We start from the raw sequence: 18,678 nt of genomic DNA, 5'->3' as shown, positions 1-18,678 counted from the left end.
ATCTCAAAGCAAAGGGAAAAACAGGTGGGAAAAAACTCAGAAAAATTCTAAGCCAAAGTTTGGGCGTGCAGCACCTGTGGCCTTCCTCCTCCCCAATATTGGTTCCCTCCTTCCCCCATGATACAACGGTGTTTTCCCCCAACGATTAGTTCACTTCACTTAATGAGGAGAAATAACTAGAAGAAACCAAAACTGGAACTATGAATAAAAACGGGTGGGGTGAGGAGTTGTTGAATGAAACATAAGCAAAAGGAAGATAAAGAACACACATCACAAGAAGGATTGGCCAGAGATAAACAGGAAGAATTCAGACAAAAAATTATTCATAGTCTTAAAGAACTATAAAAATCATCTCTAAAAAAGAGATAAAAGAAGTGATACACAGGTTGAAAGAAGAGACTACAAGGGGGAAAAATAGGCTGAAAAGTGAGGCAGCTCTTAGAGAAATGGCTGATTCTAAGACTGGGAAGGGAATATGTAAGATGCGCCTGAAGCATGTTGGAGTGACAGCAAGTAAAGAAGCACCCAAAACCAAAGCACAATGATGGACTATGTTAAAGGAACAAGAGCTCCTAATGGCCAAAGCTGAAACAATTTGAAAAACAAAACTAAATTAAAAAAAATAGTATTGGCTTATAACCCAAAATATAATGACTGTAGAAACAATTGAGCAAATAAAGAAGGGGAGAGGAACAGACAAGCCTCCCATGTAGAAAAATTCAAAATAATTAATGGAGATACTTCACCATCAAGGAAGTGGAGCACATGTCCCCATTACTAAAATGTGTGCTGTGCAGAGTGACCTCCTTCCACAGTACAGCACAGAAAGGAGGAAAACCGAGTAACTTTCCAGTAGAGAAACCTGGAGAAACCTCAGCCAGGTGATCGACGTCAATTATCAGCAGTGCTAACTCATACTAATAGTGTATGTATCCTTTATATGATGTGAAGATAATAGCACTTTATCTCTGTGATTTTCCTCCCCAAAATCCGTAACTCTAGTCTAATCATGAGAAAAGCATCTGACAAATCCCAGCTGGGGAGGTTCTGTAAAGTATCTGAGCAGCATTCCTCAAAAGTGTCAAGGTCATTTAAAACAAGGAAAGTATGAGAAACTGCAATAGCCATGAGTAGCCTAAGGAGACATAAGGACTAAATGGAATGTGGTTTCCTGGATGAGATCCTGGAACAGAAAAGGACATTAGGTAAAAACTAAGAAAATCTCAAAAATATACACTTTAGGTAATAATAATGTATCAATATTGGTTCACTATACTAATATAAGTTGTTAAAAATAGGGGAAAGTGGGTATGGGGTATTTGAAAACTCTCTTTGCTAACTTCACATTTTTTTCTATAAATCTAAAACTATTCAAATAGGACTTTTGGTTTCTGATCTGATACGTAAGGAGATGGGAAGCCACTACTCCTTTCCTCACAACAAGAAAAAAGCTGAACAATCTAAAATTAACAAGTTTTCTTAGATTCATCAGAGAATTCAGGTCACAGGGCAAACTATGGTCTCCAAACTGGAGAGACAGGCGGAGACAGAATCATAGCTTAGAGGGCATAGGGGCCCATGGCCGGAGCCAGTTTTGGTGGGAACAATGTGCACTGATGGTAATTGATGAATTGCTGGAGACTCAGTGTAGACTAGTATGAGAGTTAAAAGCTCCGAGAGGGGGCAGTCTTGGCTGGGGTAGGGTCTCCACACTTTCGTGAATTTTACCTCCAGGAGCCCCACCAGATTCTCACTGTGAAGATGGGAGAAAAATCCCCTCTGTTCCAGCAGGAGGAGAGAAAAAGTAACCATTCTGAAATACACCCAGAGCTCTCTGTTCTCCTTAACAAGGCCTGCCCTCAAGGGAAACTCTTCTACTAGAATCTAACCGCATTGGCTTTTACTGAAGCCAAACCACCGCCCTGGGGAAGTGAAGTGCCCAACTCAGGCTCACTGAAGACGAGACCTGATCACCTGATCACAGGCCCACAGAATGCTGCCATTCCCCCACACCACATCCCCATCCGCAGGCTCCTGCACAACAGCAGGGGGGGGGGGGGGGGGGGCGGGGAGGGACACAGCTAAAAGAGCTGCGAGCCTGTTGAAGAAGTCTCTGGGAAAACCCAGAGACAACAGTGGAGACCAACACAAGGGCTCTAGAGGAGACTTTAGCCTCTGACACCACAACTATCACAAAGAGCAAACACAGCCTGTATGCTGGCCAGAAAAACATACATAAAACCTCATGCTAAAGGCCATCTACCTCAACTCCTTTCACCCAATACTTCATGGCCAGCTTTCAGCAAAAAATTATAAGGCATGCTAAAAGGCAAAAAACACAGTCCAGGGGCTGGCCTGGTGGCCGAATGGTTAAGTTCGCGGGCTCTGCTTCAGTGGCTCAGGGTTTAGCTCGTTTGGATCCCAGGTGCCGACATAGCACCGCTCATCAAGCCACATTGAGGTAGCATCCCACATGCCACAACTACAAGGACCCACAACTAAAATATACAACTATGTACAGGGGGGCTTTGGGGAAAAAGAAGGAAAATTAAAATCTTAAAAAAAACCAAAACACAGTCTAAAACTATTCTAAGATGAAAAAGGTTGATTGAAAAAAGAAAAATCAGTACCACCACACCATCCACCCCTGCCCTTCCCCCTGCCTCCCCCACACCTGCTCAAAAAAAACAAGTCAGCCAGAAGAACTCAAGAAGGAAATGGAAGAAACAAAAACAGTATTGGAATGAAAGCCCCAGCAGAAGGAACAAAAGTAGAACAAACACAATAAAAACACAGATTAGCATACAATACACAGAGGAGGGAAAAAAACAATGGAAAATGAAATGTGCTTAGGGAAAGAAAGAAAACGTGATCCAAGAGGCTTATCCCTAATCAAAGTGTCTTTCAAGCGTACAGGCCACAGACAGACCTTCTCGAGCAGATAAGAACTCAGGTAAAACATATTAACGTGAATCTTCCAAAACATATTACACGACCAAAAGTAACCAACCAAGAGACAGCACAACAGAAAGATCTCAGGAATGAAGACACCACGGGAAAGTAAACACTGCCTCTATTTAAACTCACAACTAAGAGGGAATTATGTATAACATATGTATAAAAGAATGTGAATATTATATCTTGACAACATAAAAATAATATAATTTTAAAATTTGGGAGATGAGAGGAAACAAAGTGTGTTATTCTTATCTTTGTTAGAAGGGTCAACTGATCTCATCTTTTTTCTTAAAGTTGCATATATTTTAGAGAACTTATAGCTTGTGCTGGAGGGACATTTAATTTGAAGTTCAGCAATTTCTTCAGTTTTACTTCATTTTCTTTCACTTCAGTTAAATTCAAGTAAAATTACTGTTTGTAATTAAAAATACCATATCTAGAATGAACCCAATGTTATAAAGTTATCTCATTCTTTTTTCTTTTTCTCATTTTAATTTATCAATCTATATATCCATCCTTTTATCTGTGCCTGTTAACTTAAGTACTTAAAATAATGTTCATTAAATGCTAACATTAATCATATTTAGAGAATGATTTTGAGTAATCTGTTGCTTTCTTTTTGTATTATGTGGAATTTTTATAAATGAGCATACATCATTTTTATAGAAACAATAAAAAGTGATTATCCTTTTAACAAATTTAATGGAACTGTTAAATTAACACCATATGTCTTTTTCTTTTAATAACCTGGGATTTGGGGCAATCAGATTTCAAATCTTAGCTGAGCAAAGAGCTGGTTGTGTAATCTTGAGCGATGTCTAAAGCCTCTCTAGTTTCTAGCTTTCTCATCTGCTAAAAGGAAGGAATTGAACTAAGATGTTTAAGTTTCCTTTCAGCTCTGAAATTCTATAACTCAGGTACTGATGAATTAAAATCTCTCTATGCTGAGTTAGAAGTAGCACTTTAGACACTATGGAGATATTTTACCTATTATCTTGGCTTTGCTTTTGAGGAGGGTACCTTACTTTCTGTAAAATCTTTGTAGCATTCTTATTTGAAGTAAGGCAAAGATGTGTAGAGGGAAAATAGAGCCTTATATAATAATGAAACATGTTTCAAGAGCTTGTAGAATAGACAAAGGACAGGCACAAACGGGAATGCAGTATTCATGAGAAAACCCTTAAAATGGCATCTTTCCTGCTATAGCCATTATCCTTACAGTAGGAGTGGGAAATGATGCAAAAACATTTGAGCTCTTATGGGAAAAACTGTACATTAAAGTTAAATATGATGACTGAGGTCAAATAAATTGGATATTTGTGAGAGACATGATAGGCCTAGAGAATACTGGAAGAAAATTTAACAACAGCCCAATGGCCTACTTTGTATAATTATGAAATTTGATTATGCAGAGTAAAACAGGAAACAAACAAAAGGGCACATTTCTTTGGCCTAAGAGAAACATAATGATAAGCTTGTTTTGCAATGCAGTAAATAAAACCTATTTAAAGCCATTAGAAAAATGAAATCAATAATTTTGCGGTCTTACTGATTTCCAATGAAATTTGTCTTTCCCTTCTTCAATGCCTGTGGAGTCTAAAAACCCAAGTTATTAACTTTACTTTGAATGTTCGACCAACAGGCCTCTAACTTTTGGGTTGAACAATAGATATACATGAAGAATTTTCAACAGTCACGTAAGACAATCAGCAGTCCTTACAACTAGCATAGCCATTGTACCCCATTATTTGTGAATCTCAGTTTTGGGAAAATGAAAGCGTTGAGTATCCATTCATCCATCAAGTTAACTAGCTGTACATATGTGTATATTAGACATGCAGTCAGCATTCTCTGTTGCTTTGTAATACTTCTTACTGCTCTTAATGATCTCAGAGTGAAATTTTCATCTACAAGTTGGTTTTTCCCTCTCTGACTCCCAGCGGACTGACACAGCTCAATTATCTTCTATGAGCCATCCTGCTCAAATCCTGACTTCAACGTTTATTACATTATAATAAGATGGGTTGGTCAGTCTGCTGCCATCAAGAAGACAAATTAAATGTAATGGAAAAGTTTGCTTTTATTAGAAGCCTTTCTCTCTTGGCCAAGTTCACTTTTCAGGTTAGCCAGACCCTGCACTGAGTCCAGGTGGGCTTGGAAGCAACAGACAGCATAGGTTTTAATAAACGGCGTCGCTATTTCTTTGGATATAAGCAATGGCAGCCCTAATATAGAAAAGAAATTAAAACGAGTAATAAAAAGTCTTGCCCATCTTTTATGACTTTCTAACAATTAAGCAGCTAAAACTCGATTATAAATCACTGAAAGAAAACTGAGAACAACTAATAAAGTGTGGAATCTCTACTAATGAAAGGAAAACACTTGACTTCTGTTACCACCTAATAAAAGTGTACTTTCTTGTCATTCCTCATTTACTAGGCATTTTATTTACTCCTGTAATACTTGGTTTCCTAACAAGTACCCGAATTTTAAAGACTAGAAGGAAAAAATTCTATGTGGCACTCTAATCGGTCAAAGCAGCTATAACCTATGATAACTGGCGGCATTTGAAACGTCCACACCCTGCAGGTTTGTGGCTGTAAATTTCAGCCACTCCAGCTTTTGAGAAATGGAAATAATGAAAACTCATCAACGGGCTGCCATAATTCTCACAGCTGACTAGATGAAAGAATTTCTGATGATCCAAAATTAATAGCAGCTCCCAAGGCCTCATAAGAACAGCTGTCACTGAGAAATAGACTCACAAACAAATAAGCAATTCTCCTCCAAGTTTGATTTGTTAGAGGCGTGAGGCAGCAACTTTTCGGGCCAATTTAGATGGATTATTAAAGGAGCAACGAGCTACCTTCAGACCTTTGATAAGGTACCTCGAGCACACCACCCAATATTTACAAGCACCCGCTATGTGCCTGCCCCAGAGCTTGGCACATACGAGACTCTCACGAAGTATCTGCTGAGTGAAGGAGCAAGGCAGAATTCCCTGCTGGTGGCCCGTGGAGCAGCCAGCAATTACAACCAGCACATACCACTAACAGAAGCTGCTGTCTGTTGTCACTGTCTGTTGTCACTGAAGTGCTAAAACCTGAAGTCATCCTAGGTATACGATCATAGTTAGAAAAACAGTGAGGGCTGCACTGACTTCATTACAGTTGGTACAAAAATTGTAACTTTTCCACATAAAATCACACTCCTCTCAAAGCCAGTGTCAGTTTTATTTAGGCATAAGCCAGTGAGGATAAATTTGAGGACGTTCATCTGTGTTGCAACAATTTCTGAAAGTCAGAAACATTTCAGATCTGTGAGAATTTAATACTGCATTTTTAAGAATAATTATACAGTTGAACTAAGTCAGATGCTTGTATTTTCCGTCTTTGACTGTGATGCTAATTGTCTCTTTCAGGGACTGAGACATGACAGGAACCTGTCATTGTCATGACTTTCGGTAGAAGGAACCCAATTACTAGTTATCATTCATGGGGATTCGCTATGCAACAGATTTTTATAGGGAACAGATTTTCTTGTCTTCGATCTCACCTGGAGCACTCTAAAAATTCCTCCTTCTCTAACAAATGTGGTCATGGAGAGGGACACCCAGGACGAGGGACACAGGACCAGGAATCAGGAGACACAAATCTTGCCTATTCCCCAAGTCTTGATGCGACTTTGACATAACTTTCTCTGGGTATTTGATTCCTTATGTCTAAAATGAAAAACCGGACTACCCAACCTTTCAGGTCCCTTGGAGTACTTCTGTTTCATAATGTGCAAATGGTTCCATGGAAGTTTCCTTGCTGGTTACAGAGGAAAGCTGACACAAGTCCATGTTTCATGTCTTTGATGATCAGAGAGACCATCAACATGTTTTCATTGTCTAGGTTTAAAGTTGCCTGTCACTAATTTTTGACAAGAGTACTTGTCATTGGAAATCACCTTTTAGATTTGGCGATCTATAATAATGAAAGATTAACTAATGCTCCCAAGGTGGATGCAACATCCCCCAACTACATGCTCTCAGTACCCATGTCAGATTTACTGAATCAGAATTTCCTAGTTTGGGGCCTGGGTCCACATATTTCAGAAAAGCTTCCCAGTTAATTCTGATGCCTTCTGCTCCCCTACCCACCCTTGAAAGCAGTGATTTAAGTACTGTTTTTCTATCAGGTGGAGAGAATGGTGATATAAACCATACAGTGTCATACCTGGGCCTCTGATCACATACCAGGTCAGGAAGCTGGCAGCATTCTATTTTTGCCTACATAGCTGTTGGCTGTTTAAAAATTCAAGGAGGATGGGGACTCGGTACAGCTGAATTTATCTAAAGCTTACCGGATGCTCCCTATGGCTATGGTTGGTAGCATTATAATTTGGTGGTGAGTAGATCTGCAATTTTTATACTAAATTCAGAATGCTGGTTATAAAACTGTTTAGAATGCATTTCAGTGATGGATGGTAAATAGCTGTCCAAGACAAATACAAGGCCAATAGCCAGTTTCTTTTCTTTCCCTTTTTTGGTGCTGCTTTGGGAAAATTACTTAGAAAATAAAGAAGGTGAGAAATGGTTCTATCAGCACAAACTGAAAGTCCATATACAAATTAAATAACCTCTTGCCTAATCGTTTTCTTCCCTCCCATTGGCATTTACTGCTCACCCAGAGACTGCCAGATGTGAGACAGAACAGTCGCTTGAACACAACAATCTTTCATTTTTACTCGAAAACTCTGAAAATATTTTTCTCCCTCAGCTCTGTAGGGAGAAGAGAGCCCCCTTGGGGATGCGGCTGATGGAGGCTGATCCTGTCTGACACTCCGGGTCTCTCATGACTCACTGTGTTAATTCGGTTATGATGCAGACAGGCAACATGGCCTGTTCCACGTAACTTATGATCTCACCACGCACACACATTGAAAGTTCCCTAAGCATTTATTTTGACTGTACATTTTAATACATAATATGTCCCATTTACATGGTTCATCCTCTTGCCTCTAGGCAATGCTGTCTCAAAATCACTCCTAGCCAAGATTATAAAAGGGACCCCCAATGATCGATTTCAAAGCTTAACTGCTTCCACTGTAAGACGATTCTCCGCGAGGGAAGGTGTCCATTCGGCTCCAGCACTGGGAAGGGAGGACTCCTTGTTAAACGTACTAAAATAAAGTCCTCTAAAGGTTAGACAGAGGGTGGCATCTCTGAACCTCCTAGAAGGAGCAGTGACCCTCTGATCTTCCAGCCCCACATCCTGCTACTTTAATAAATACACTCAGAGCCCACTAGACCACTTATCCAAAAAGGGGGGCACTGGGAGTGCAGAAGGGACAGTTGGTCTTCACTAGTCATTCTAATGGCTGAAAGCGGATGTGGTTTTAAATAGTCTTTCTTTTCAGCTTCTGGATGAGCTAGCTTCTGTCTGATAGGCTCTCTGACTAGGATCTGGATCCACAGGTAAACATTATGGGCACTAGAAGGAAAGAGTAACTCTGCCTCTTCTGTAGAGAAAAGAGAATGCATAACGAGGCTTTGTTTCTGAGCACATAACTTGACTGATATTTAAAAGTATTACACTGGTATTAATAGAGTAAAAAAACATAGCTTTCATATAGATAAAGAGCACTGCAGAAATGATTTGCATGACAAAATTTCAAAGACATGCTCTCTAGCAGATGCTGCATAATACTTCATAGTTCCTTTCAATAATATATTTTATCTGAGGCTCTCACAGTCTTTTACAAACTAGTTGTGGCATTATCATTTTACAGATGTGGAATTTGAAAACACAGGGTTTAATATGATTAAGATTCCATACAAAGTCAATGAAGGGGAGCAGAGAAGGAAAGGCAGAAGGAGCTATTATCTTGCATAGTGCATGTCACTATATCAAGATGACAAATTAATTCAAAACAAAAGGGAAACCTATTTAGAATCCAGAAGAAACTGCTAAGATTAAAGAACATGAATAAATAAAAATAAAACAATTTAAAAACCTTGAATAATGCAGCACCTCCAGTGAGAACTCAGCCCACTCATACAGTGAATCTGAAAACAGAATGAGCGCAATGCTTACATATGATCCAAGATCACCCGCAGTCAGTCCATTCCTTTTTAGTATTATATAGGACAACGAATTTAGTTTTCTGTTTTCATTCTAAAATTTGTCACCATACAAAAATAACGGACTAAATTTTTTTTGGATTTCTTCTTTTTTCCCTGCCCTTAATTCCCATGCTCCAGAATTTCATAGAACCCAGTAGCTTCTTGTCCTTTCAGTTCTTAAATTCATTTTGCTTGTAATAACCATAAGTTCCTCCTATTTTCTTCACAGACATATATCTAATAAGCAACAATTCCTTCCTGTTTATCCCTGAGGGGTCTTCAGTCGACCAGCATCATTGTCCTTAAGGGGACATTATAGTAAATAAGTAAGCAAATGAATATGAGTAAACAGGGAGACTGAAAAGACGTAGCTGAATGACGGCTGAGGAATTCTTAAAGCCTCACTAATGGGAGAGAAGGCCCTCAGGGCTCTCAGCCTACCCAATTTCTGTGTGTTCTTTCCTATCTTGGCCTTTGGTAAATCAAGTCTTTAAGAACAGCACCCAGACAGCTGTGTGGACTGCTGCAGACACTGCTGTGATGGCCTCTTCAAGTCTGTCCCTGCCAGGGAGGTAGTGATCTCTGTCTTACATCCCTCCCAGGCCCCCCGAGCCTAAGGCCAGCCTATGGGAGCCCTGTGAATGTGAATGTTGAGTCGGACACAAGAAGACCTTCTAAGGGCACTGCAAATGGTGACCTCTGAGGTTAGATTAAGAGAAACTTTCACATTCTATGTGTATATCTTTGAACAATTTCAATCTTTTACCATAAACATGCAACTTATTTGGAAAAAAAAAGATTACTGAGAGGGAAAAAAATCTCCATAAAAGGAACTGTCACATCAACTTCCTTTAGAGGTATATCTTCCAGGAGAACACAGCCAGAATTGCAGAAGCAAATGTGAATGAATAGGATGTAATTTTAGACCAAGTTCCAAAAGGTTATAAGCTATAACCAAAACTCAAGTTTTAAGGTGAACAAAGATTCTCGATCTTGGCAAGTATATGACAAATTCTGTATATTTTGAATTCAAGTATGTTTTTTCAGCTTGACTGAAAATTTGGAACCTTCTATAACTATGTAAATTTAATATGCCTTATTAAAAAAACATTATCATCAACCATTTACTTAGCAAGTAAGCCTATGAGAAGCCAGGCTGCACAAAAGAAAAATCAACTTTATGGAAAAAAAATACAGCTGATATTCAACTTGATATTTAAGCTTCATCTTGAAAGGTTAAATGGACAGTGCTGTTCTCTCACTGAAATAAGATTTATCTAGATCTAGAATAACATGCTACTGTGTTTTTAGAGATTATGTGGGTTTTTTTCCATTTAATTTTTTATATTACTGTTGGTTTAGAAACAGGAAATAGAGACAAAACTGCCTGGGCTTCTACACCAGCTTCTGCTCACCAGTTGGGTGACATGAGGCAAGTCTCTTGCTCCAACCACAGGAGATCATGAATCTCAGAAACATAGCACACTGTGACCTGGGGGGACATGCTAAGCTCTCAGTAAATGGTGAGAAAATCAGTCAGGGCTGTGGCTATTGAAAAGCTCAGAGGCATCAGCAAGCCCCTCCCCAGGATCTGTAATTAGTGCAGTTCCCTTTCCAGATACAGTGCTTGTTCTAGGATCTTACCGCGTCGTTTCAAATCACTACTCACATTATCTCGTCTTTTTCAAATACCTGCATGCATGTGTCTGTGGATTCTCTTTCATAACTAACTCTTTTTTTTGTCCTTATGAGAAAGCAATTACAAGTCACAAAGTTGGACTCAACAAGCAAAAGAAATTTCCACACTTAGTTATCATTTTGATTACAAGTTTGTCTTCAGGTTTCTGTGAGAAGTCATCCAGGAATAGAATGGAAATTCCAGCTGAGTTTCAATGTTCGGACCTTCTTTAATATCATCCCGTGGTTTCCCTCAGCACTAAGAATAAAATTCACAGCCTTACCTGATCAAGGCTCTTCCCACTCCCTGCCCGCTTCTCTACTGCACTAGCCACTGTTCACAGGTCTTCCTGTTCTTGCAATGTGCCAAGCTTGGGCCCATCCCAGCGCCTTTGTGTTTGCTGTTCCTTCTACGTAAGATGTGCTCACCTCCAGATTTTCATGCCCAGCTCTTTCTCAACATTCAGATCTCAGCTCAGTCTCACTCTTTCAGAAAGCCTCTCCTGGTCCACTCCATCTAAAGTAGCCCCGTGCCCAGTTCTCCTGCCACACTACCACAGTGCCTTGTTTTATTTTCTCCATGGCACCGAACATTTTCTAAAATTATGCTATTTATTTGTTTATTGTTCATTCTCTCTGCTTCTTGACAAGAGGGAATGTGGCTGTCTTGCTCACAACTGTATTCACATTGTGGAGTTGCTGAATATAGATTTATAAATGAAAGAATGAATGAAACCAGCTTGATTTTTTTCATTTGAAGGTCATTTTTTTCATCATATACACAATACACTCTTTTTCCCCTGAAAATAATAATAATAAATAACAATAATTTTATTGTATCTTTAAAGATTACTTCTGTTTGTTCTAAAGTTTTCTTTAAAAATGCTGATTAGAGCTGTGCATTGTGTCTTGCCTCATAGCCTCATATTTCAACTAAAAATACCATTTCATCAGAGATCCCCACCCTGACACGACCTTATACTAAAGTACTCAACCCTTCGACCCCATCACATTTCATTGATATTTTTCCTATAAGGCATGTACCTCACTTAAAATGGGAAGTGCCACTTGGCATGCTTACTCTTTAAGTGTTATTATTATACTTTCTTGTTTTTTATCAGTCTGTCCCCATATGAATTTAAAATATATAAGAAAAGACACTTTTGTTCTTGTCTACTACTGTAACACTAGAATCTAGAAAAATATGCCTACTTAGAACAGCACTGAGCTAATGGCATTGAAAGAACTGATATGAAATAAATCATGGAATGAAAATCCTGGTAAAGTCTGTATCCTTCTGTTTCAAGTAAATTGCTTTCTTCCATCTATTAATGCGGGAATTTAGTATGTTAATATGAAAATCTATACATTATTAAAGTACTTATGTAGTAACTTAAAACCAAGCAGTTAATGAGCTGCAAAGCTCACTTTCAAAACAAGTTGCTCTGCACAGTTAATGTGGACACAATACTTCTACTTTGGATTGTCAATAGTAACTTGGCACACAAAGAGTAAATTGCAGAAACAAACTTAATAACTTGGCTTTGATGTAGTTACTTCTGGAACTGAAGCCTCTTGGGAAAATGCAACTATACTCATACCTGAAGCTTCTTCCATTTTTAATAGAATACTATTATGATAGCTTAACAACAGGATTTCAGAGAGAGCTCAATTTTACCTGGACTCAAGTCTTCTACACATCAAGGAGCCATTCTATTTACAAAAAGGTATTTCTCTTTATATAGCATACAAGAGAAGAAAGAGTGGAAGGCACGGAAGTGTTATGGAAATGTAAGCTATTTAATGAGAACCAAATTAGGGACAATGTCTGGCTAAATTATTTTTTAGGATATCAGAAGAAACTATAAAAATAGAGCTGAAAAACAGTACTTAGGAAAAGCAGGCTAATTAGACAGTGACTGCTGAGTGATTTGCAGTCACTTCAAACCAAAACTCCCAAAGAGCTGTGCCTACACTAGGTTTCCTCTAGCTGAAGTACCAAAAATTAGATAAATAAAATAAAATAATAATAATAATAACACATTCACTTGGAAGAGACACATTAATCTTAGGAATACTTTTCTTCACTTACAAGTATTTTAAAAATTAGTCTTTGTCCAAAAAGGAAAAGATTACTAATATATCGATATGCTCTGGATATCTCATGAGATACATGAAATGCTTCCTTGCTTCTAGATAATTCCATATTTACTACCTCCTCTCCACGTTTGATGGCAAATTAACTTTTAATGACTTTACTTCCCTTTAAGTGGAAGTCTAAGCCTTAATGTAGTCTTTTTTAAGAGAAAAAAGGGCAAATCTATACTGAGGAATTTATTAGTATTTCATTTTAATAGGTCTCACAGTTGAGAAGTTGTAAACTGATTAAAATATTTATTTAAAATTCATCGTAAAATGTACGAAAAGGACAGAATTCATTTACTGTCACTTTATCTTGAGTTCAGAAAATGTTTAAATTGCGTAGAATAGAAATGGAATAAAGGACAAAAATTAAAAAGCTATCTTTGACAGATGAGTAATTGAAATAAAACTTGGTGAGACTTGTAAGCTAAAACCTAAAGAGAGAGAGAGAAGGAGGGCATTGATAACGCAGTCAGCTCATTTACCTTACGAAACAAATGTTCTTAATTGGAGATAATTATTTCATAGCTTACCTCTGCATACTTTAACTTCAATGTTTTATGCATTTCTCGAAAACGACTGTAACGCCTGAATACGGTCCATGTCTCATCTAGGACAGTAATCTATTAACCAGGAAAATGAAAATAAATCAGCATTAATTAGAGGGAAAAGTGACTAAAAATTTTTTTAAATAATTTAAAAATTAACAAAAAATGATTAGCATGTAAAATTTCTCCAGAATTGAAAACATTAATCTAGCTGCATAAATAGGACATAAATAATAATTGTACTCTACTTCAGCGTGCATCTCTGGTTCCCAAATCTGGGTATAAGCCACACGTGCTTATCTAAAGTGAGGTACAGACAGATACCTCTTAATGGCTTACAGAAAGTATCCTTCAAACCTCCACTTGGGTTGTAGAAAGGAAGCCTCACAGGGTGACCTTTCTGTTACGGCGATGTGCCCATACCAAAGGTCTACCCATTTTATACAAAATGCCAGTGCAGGCCACCAGATGCCACCACAATAGACAGGAGGAGAAAAACAAGAGAAAGAGGAGAGAAAAAGAAGGAAAAGGAAGAGGAGAAGGAGGGGGAGGAAGGAGGAGAAAGAGGAGGAAGAAAGACAAACAGAAAAATGAGAAAAAATCTGTCTGCATCTTGATTATTAGTATAAAAACACACAATATATTTTGCTTTATTTCAGAGGAAGAATTCTCAATCCAGTCTTGACCCTGCAGTTGAACTTACTGTTCCTGTTGAACGAGATGACTGAGTGGAAACTCTGACACCCATCAGTCACATACTAAGGTCACAGCGACAAGGAGAGGCTGGCAGACACCACTAGCCTTTACAATCACACCTAAAGCACAGGCTAACGAGTCTCAAATTCCTACCTCAGCTCCCACCTTTCCTCCGAGCTCCAGACCTATGTACCCAACTTGGAGACATCTGTCTTTAGATGTCATACAGGAACTTCAAGGTCAACTTGTCCAAAACTGAACTCTATGTAGTCTCTCTAGTCTCCATTCCAGCTCTGCTCTGGTGCATCTTATCTCATTCATTTCACCACCATCCACCAACTAGCCAGCCAGACGCTGCAGCCACCCCTGATCCCCTCCTCCCCACTAATAGGCCCACAGGAGAGCAGGCAGATGTCCTGCTCTCCTTCTACCTCCTCAAATTTCTTAGAGCTCTAGCCTTCCATCCTTCGCCATTAACACCACTTTACTCTAGGCCATCAGGTCTCACGAGGCCTCTGCCAGTTTCCACATCCACACTTACCTGCTCCAATCCGTTTTCTGCACAACTGACAGGGGAGCTTTTAAAAGCTTAAATTTGATAATTCCACATGCCCCCTTAAGACCTCCCAGTAGCATCATGCTGCTCTTAGAAAAAGACCCAAATTTTTAATCTTTAAGACCCTAATTTTTAATTTTTAACCTACTGCCTGCAGCAGCCTCACCTCAAGCCTGTCTCCCCTTCGGTGCCTTCACTCACGCTGCACTCCCTGAATGCACATACTCCCTCCCACCTCAGGGCCTTTGAAAGGACCATGTCCCTGAATGGGACCCCACATATCAGAGAAATGCCCTTCTGAGGCACAGGAATTCAGCCTGATTCACCGGCATGTAAACCACAGGGGATCAGCAGGTAAGCAGAAGCAACAGTGAGGAGGATACCCATGTGGACAGTTTCACGAGGAGGAGCAAGCCTTGTGCTTCAGCCTCTCGCAGGTTCACTCATTTCCCAAAGTGGCAAATACGATGATTTGGGTGTGTACAAGGATGTACGTTTTTTATTTTCATCATTCTGATTCTGTACTCATTATTTACAATAATTTTTAAATTGTGGCAAGTTTCTTCTTATGAGTTTCCTTTAAAGATATTTCTATAAGGGAAAAAAGGTACGCATATTTACAAAAATCATTAAGTGAAAACAGCACAGGTGCTCTGCACCTGTAAGTTTTTAAAACCGGTATGCAAGTCTCTCAAGCTTGGGAAGCACGGCTCCCAGCAGCTAAGCAGGGTGGCCTTTCTCTCTGGTTCTCTCCTCCTCAGCAGACCCCACTGAGGCCTGGTAAGCTAGACCAGCACGATCAGCAGGGGCATGAGGGCTTCCTAAGGGCAAGAGCACAGCAACGCCCTGCCTTGGCTGGACACAAAGCAGGGGTCAAAGTGAGAACTGGAACAGGAGTGAGCATGATGCTGCCTACCTGCCAAGAAAGCTTAGAGAGCTCACGGAACCACACCTGTGATCTGGGAACAGTAAGCTGTGGGATGCTCACAGGCGAGACCATCCCGCGTTGGGACACTGAATTCCACAGAAAGTCACTGAAGAAGCCTAGTGTGCCCTGGTTGCTCAGACTCTAACGCCCCCGGGCTCTCATTCCTTCTCCCGAAATCCTTCCACTGACCCACGTGAACTCATGGCCAATCATCAGCAACATCCCCTACATTTCAGCCTCTTCAGGGAACATTTCAGGGAAAACAGCAGGGACTGTTTTCTCCCCACATTCTTCATCCCATTGTGCCAGAAGGTGGGCAGACATTCTTGTTTGCAATCCAACTTCCAAACCATCGTTCCTCTATCCTTTCTAAAATCCCTCCTCTGAGAAGCTCGTGCCTTCAGATCCTGCCACTCTACCCATCTTTCACCTTAATCACTCACCAATTCCCCAAAACCAAGATTGTAAGTTTTGCTCACTGTCATCTGCTCCAACACTATGGAACTTCTGCCATGATTCTTGGTAATTTCATTAACCAACAGACGATCCCTCCAACACCCTGGCCTCCTGTTCCTTGACCTCCACCCTGGTTCCTTCCTCCCTCAACTTGAAAAACATGGACAGTCAAGACAACCATTCCCTTGCATTCAACCTCAAATCTCTTTGTCCCACTCTTGAAATTCCCTGGACTAAGCTAAACCACAATCCTGGTTCAATCTAACTGTCTGCTTACTCCCAGCCTGTACCTGCCTAGCAGAATGTGGCTGAAGAAAAACACACCACAAATGGAACGACTGGTCTCATTTTAAAGTCATAATCACCACACCTTCAAGGCAGCCTGGATGCCTCCCACCAGTCATACGACATTTCCCAATTCCACTCGCTCTTCCATTCTCTTAGACAAAGATACTTAAATAGTTTACTCTTTTTCCTCAAGCCTTCATCACCTCTTTCCCTTACCATCAGCTGATAACCTTAATTCCTATTTCACTGAGAGAATGGAAGTAATCAAAAGAATGTTTCCAAAAACACCCTCAACCGAGTCTACTCATCTGCAGGCATGCGATGTATATCAGTGCTGCTAGTTAAGCCCAACTCCTCTTCTTACTGGATTCCATCCCCTCTTGCCTTCTGAAGGATACTGCAATAAACAATTATCTTCTCTCTCATGCACCAACACAGTCCCACCCCCATTAGATTATTCACATCAGCATCTAAACAAGCTATTAGTTCTCTCATCTTAAACTCCCATCTTGACTGCCCTTTCCCTTCCAACTACCACTCCATCTCTGTCCTTCTCATTATAACAAAACTCCTTGAGTTTATTCTTTTTTTTTTTTAAGATTTTATTTTTTCCTTTATTCCCCCAAAGTCCCCCAGTACATAGTTGTGCATTTTTAGTTGTGGGTCCCTCTAGTTGTGGCATGTGGGACGCCGCCTCAGCATAGCCTGACGAGCAGCACCATGTCCACACCCAGCACTTGAACCGGCGAAACCCTGGGCCGCCGAAGCAGAGTGCGCGAACTTAACCGCTCGGCCACGGGGACGGCCCCTCCTTGAGTTTATTCTTGATGTCATAAATTTCTTTCTTCCGATTATCCCTTGAATCCACTCCACTCTACTTACCATTCTACTCAAACTACTCTTACCTACTCTTACCAAGATCATCAACAACCTCCACATTGCTAAATCTACTGGTGAATTCTCGGTCTTGATCTTACTTGATCTATCTCCTTGTAGCACCTTTCTCATTTGGCTTCCAGGTTGCTACACTCTCTTACCTTAGTTTTCCTTGCTGGAATTTCTCCTCATCGCCCTGACCTCTAAGCATCCAAGTGCCCCAGGGCTTAGTCCTTGAACATATTTCATTTTCTACCTACACTCACTCCTTTGGTGATCTCATCCCATGTCACAGCTCAAATTTCTACGCTGATGATTCCCTGGATACTCCTATCTCTCCCCTGAACCCAGGCTCATATATTCTACTGGGTACTTGATATGTCTGCCTACTTGGACGTCTAATTACATTCAAGTTTAATGACTAAACTTACCAAAATTAATCTCACCCAAACTCACTCCCCTTCCTGCTTCCCCATCTCAGTAAATGACAATGCCACTCTTCTGCTTGTTCACTCCAAAAACTTTGGCACCATCCTTAATGCTCCTCTTTCTCTTGAACCTCATATCCAATCAGTCAGCAAAACCTTTCCACCAAACTCCAAAATATAATGAGAATCTGACTGCTTCTCACCATCTCCACTGTTAACATCATGCTCTAAGCCACCATTATCTCTTGCCTGGATTATTTTTAACAGCCTCCTAGTTGGTCTGTTTGCTTCTGCTTTTGTTCTCCCTCCCCAAATTCCTTTCATTTTTTTCCTCAATATGTCAGCCAAAGTGATTTTTTTTAAAACATTAAGTCAGATGCAGCCATTTCTTTACTCAAATAGGACATCCTCCCAAGATGTTCCATCTCACTCAGGGTATAAGTTCAAGTTCTTCCACTGATCGACAAGGATCTGTATGATCTGTCCCCTCCCTTGCCTCATCTCTGATCACTCTCTCCGTTGCTCACTCTGGCTTCCTTGCTTATCTAGACTACATCAAACAAGCTACACAGTAAGTATGGCCTCAGGGACTTTGTATGTGATTTTTCCTCTTTCTAGAATGCTCTTTTCACACAACTAGCTCCCTCACTTCCTTCAAGTCTTTGCTCAAAAGTCACTTTCTTGGTGATGCCTTCTCCGGATATCCTATCTAAAGCTGCATCCTCCTTTCCTCAACTCAACACTATTTACGCCTCTTCTCTATTTTTCTAATAAGCACCTCTTATTATCTAACACAGTATATATTTACTTATCTATCTTATCTTTTTGTCTCTCTTCCCTACTAGAATGTAAGCTTCAGGAGAGCTGATTTTTAGCTGGTTTTCACTCTTCCTTACAAGCGTACTTGACACATCATGGACATCCTGAACGAAAAGTTGAAAGATGGAGCTCCAAATGGACTTGTCTTAAATATACTCAGGCTCTTAGTGACAATGAACCAGCAACACCTTTCTTCA

At 40.0% G+C, this 18,678-nt stretch overlaps 1 protein-coding gene across 22 annotated transcripts in view; it reads right to left on the bottom strand.

The window, feature by feature from the left end:
• The window catches only part of KIF16B (kinesin family member 16B), a 276,843-nt gene that overhangs the window by 40,961 nt on the left and 217,204 nt on the right, over positions 1-18,678 (bottom strand). For all 22 annotated transcript variants that reach the window (XR_011531203.1, XR_011531200.1, XR_011531198.1 and 19 more), the window contains one exon: positions 13,420-13,509. Coding sequence is in view for 16 of the 22 variants with exons in the window: in XM_070589557.1 (XP_070445658.1) it covers positions 13,420-13,509 (90 nt within the window). In the remaining 6 variants the exon portion in view is untranslated. The remainder of the gene's footprint in view (positions 1-13,419; positions 13,510-18,678) is intronic.

This window comes from Equus przewalskii, chromosome 21 (genome assembly GCF_037783145.1).
Source record: "Equus przewalskii isolate Varuska chromosome 21, EquPr2, whole genome shotgun sequence".
In the NCBI taxonomy this organism is placed as follows: Eukaryota; Metazoa; Chordata; class Mammalia; order Perissodactyla; family Equidae; genus Equus; species Equus przewalskii.
Note: the sequence above shows the minus strand (reverse complement) of the source record. Positions and strands in the feature narration are given on the sequence as shown.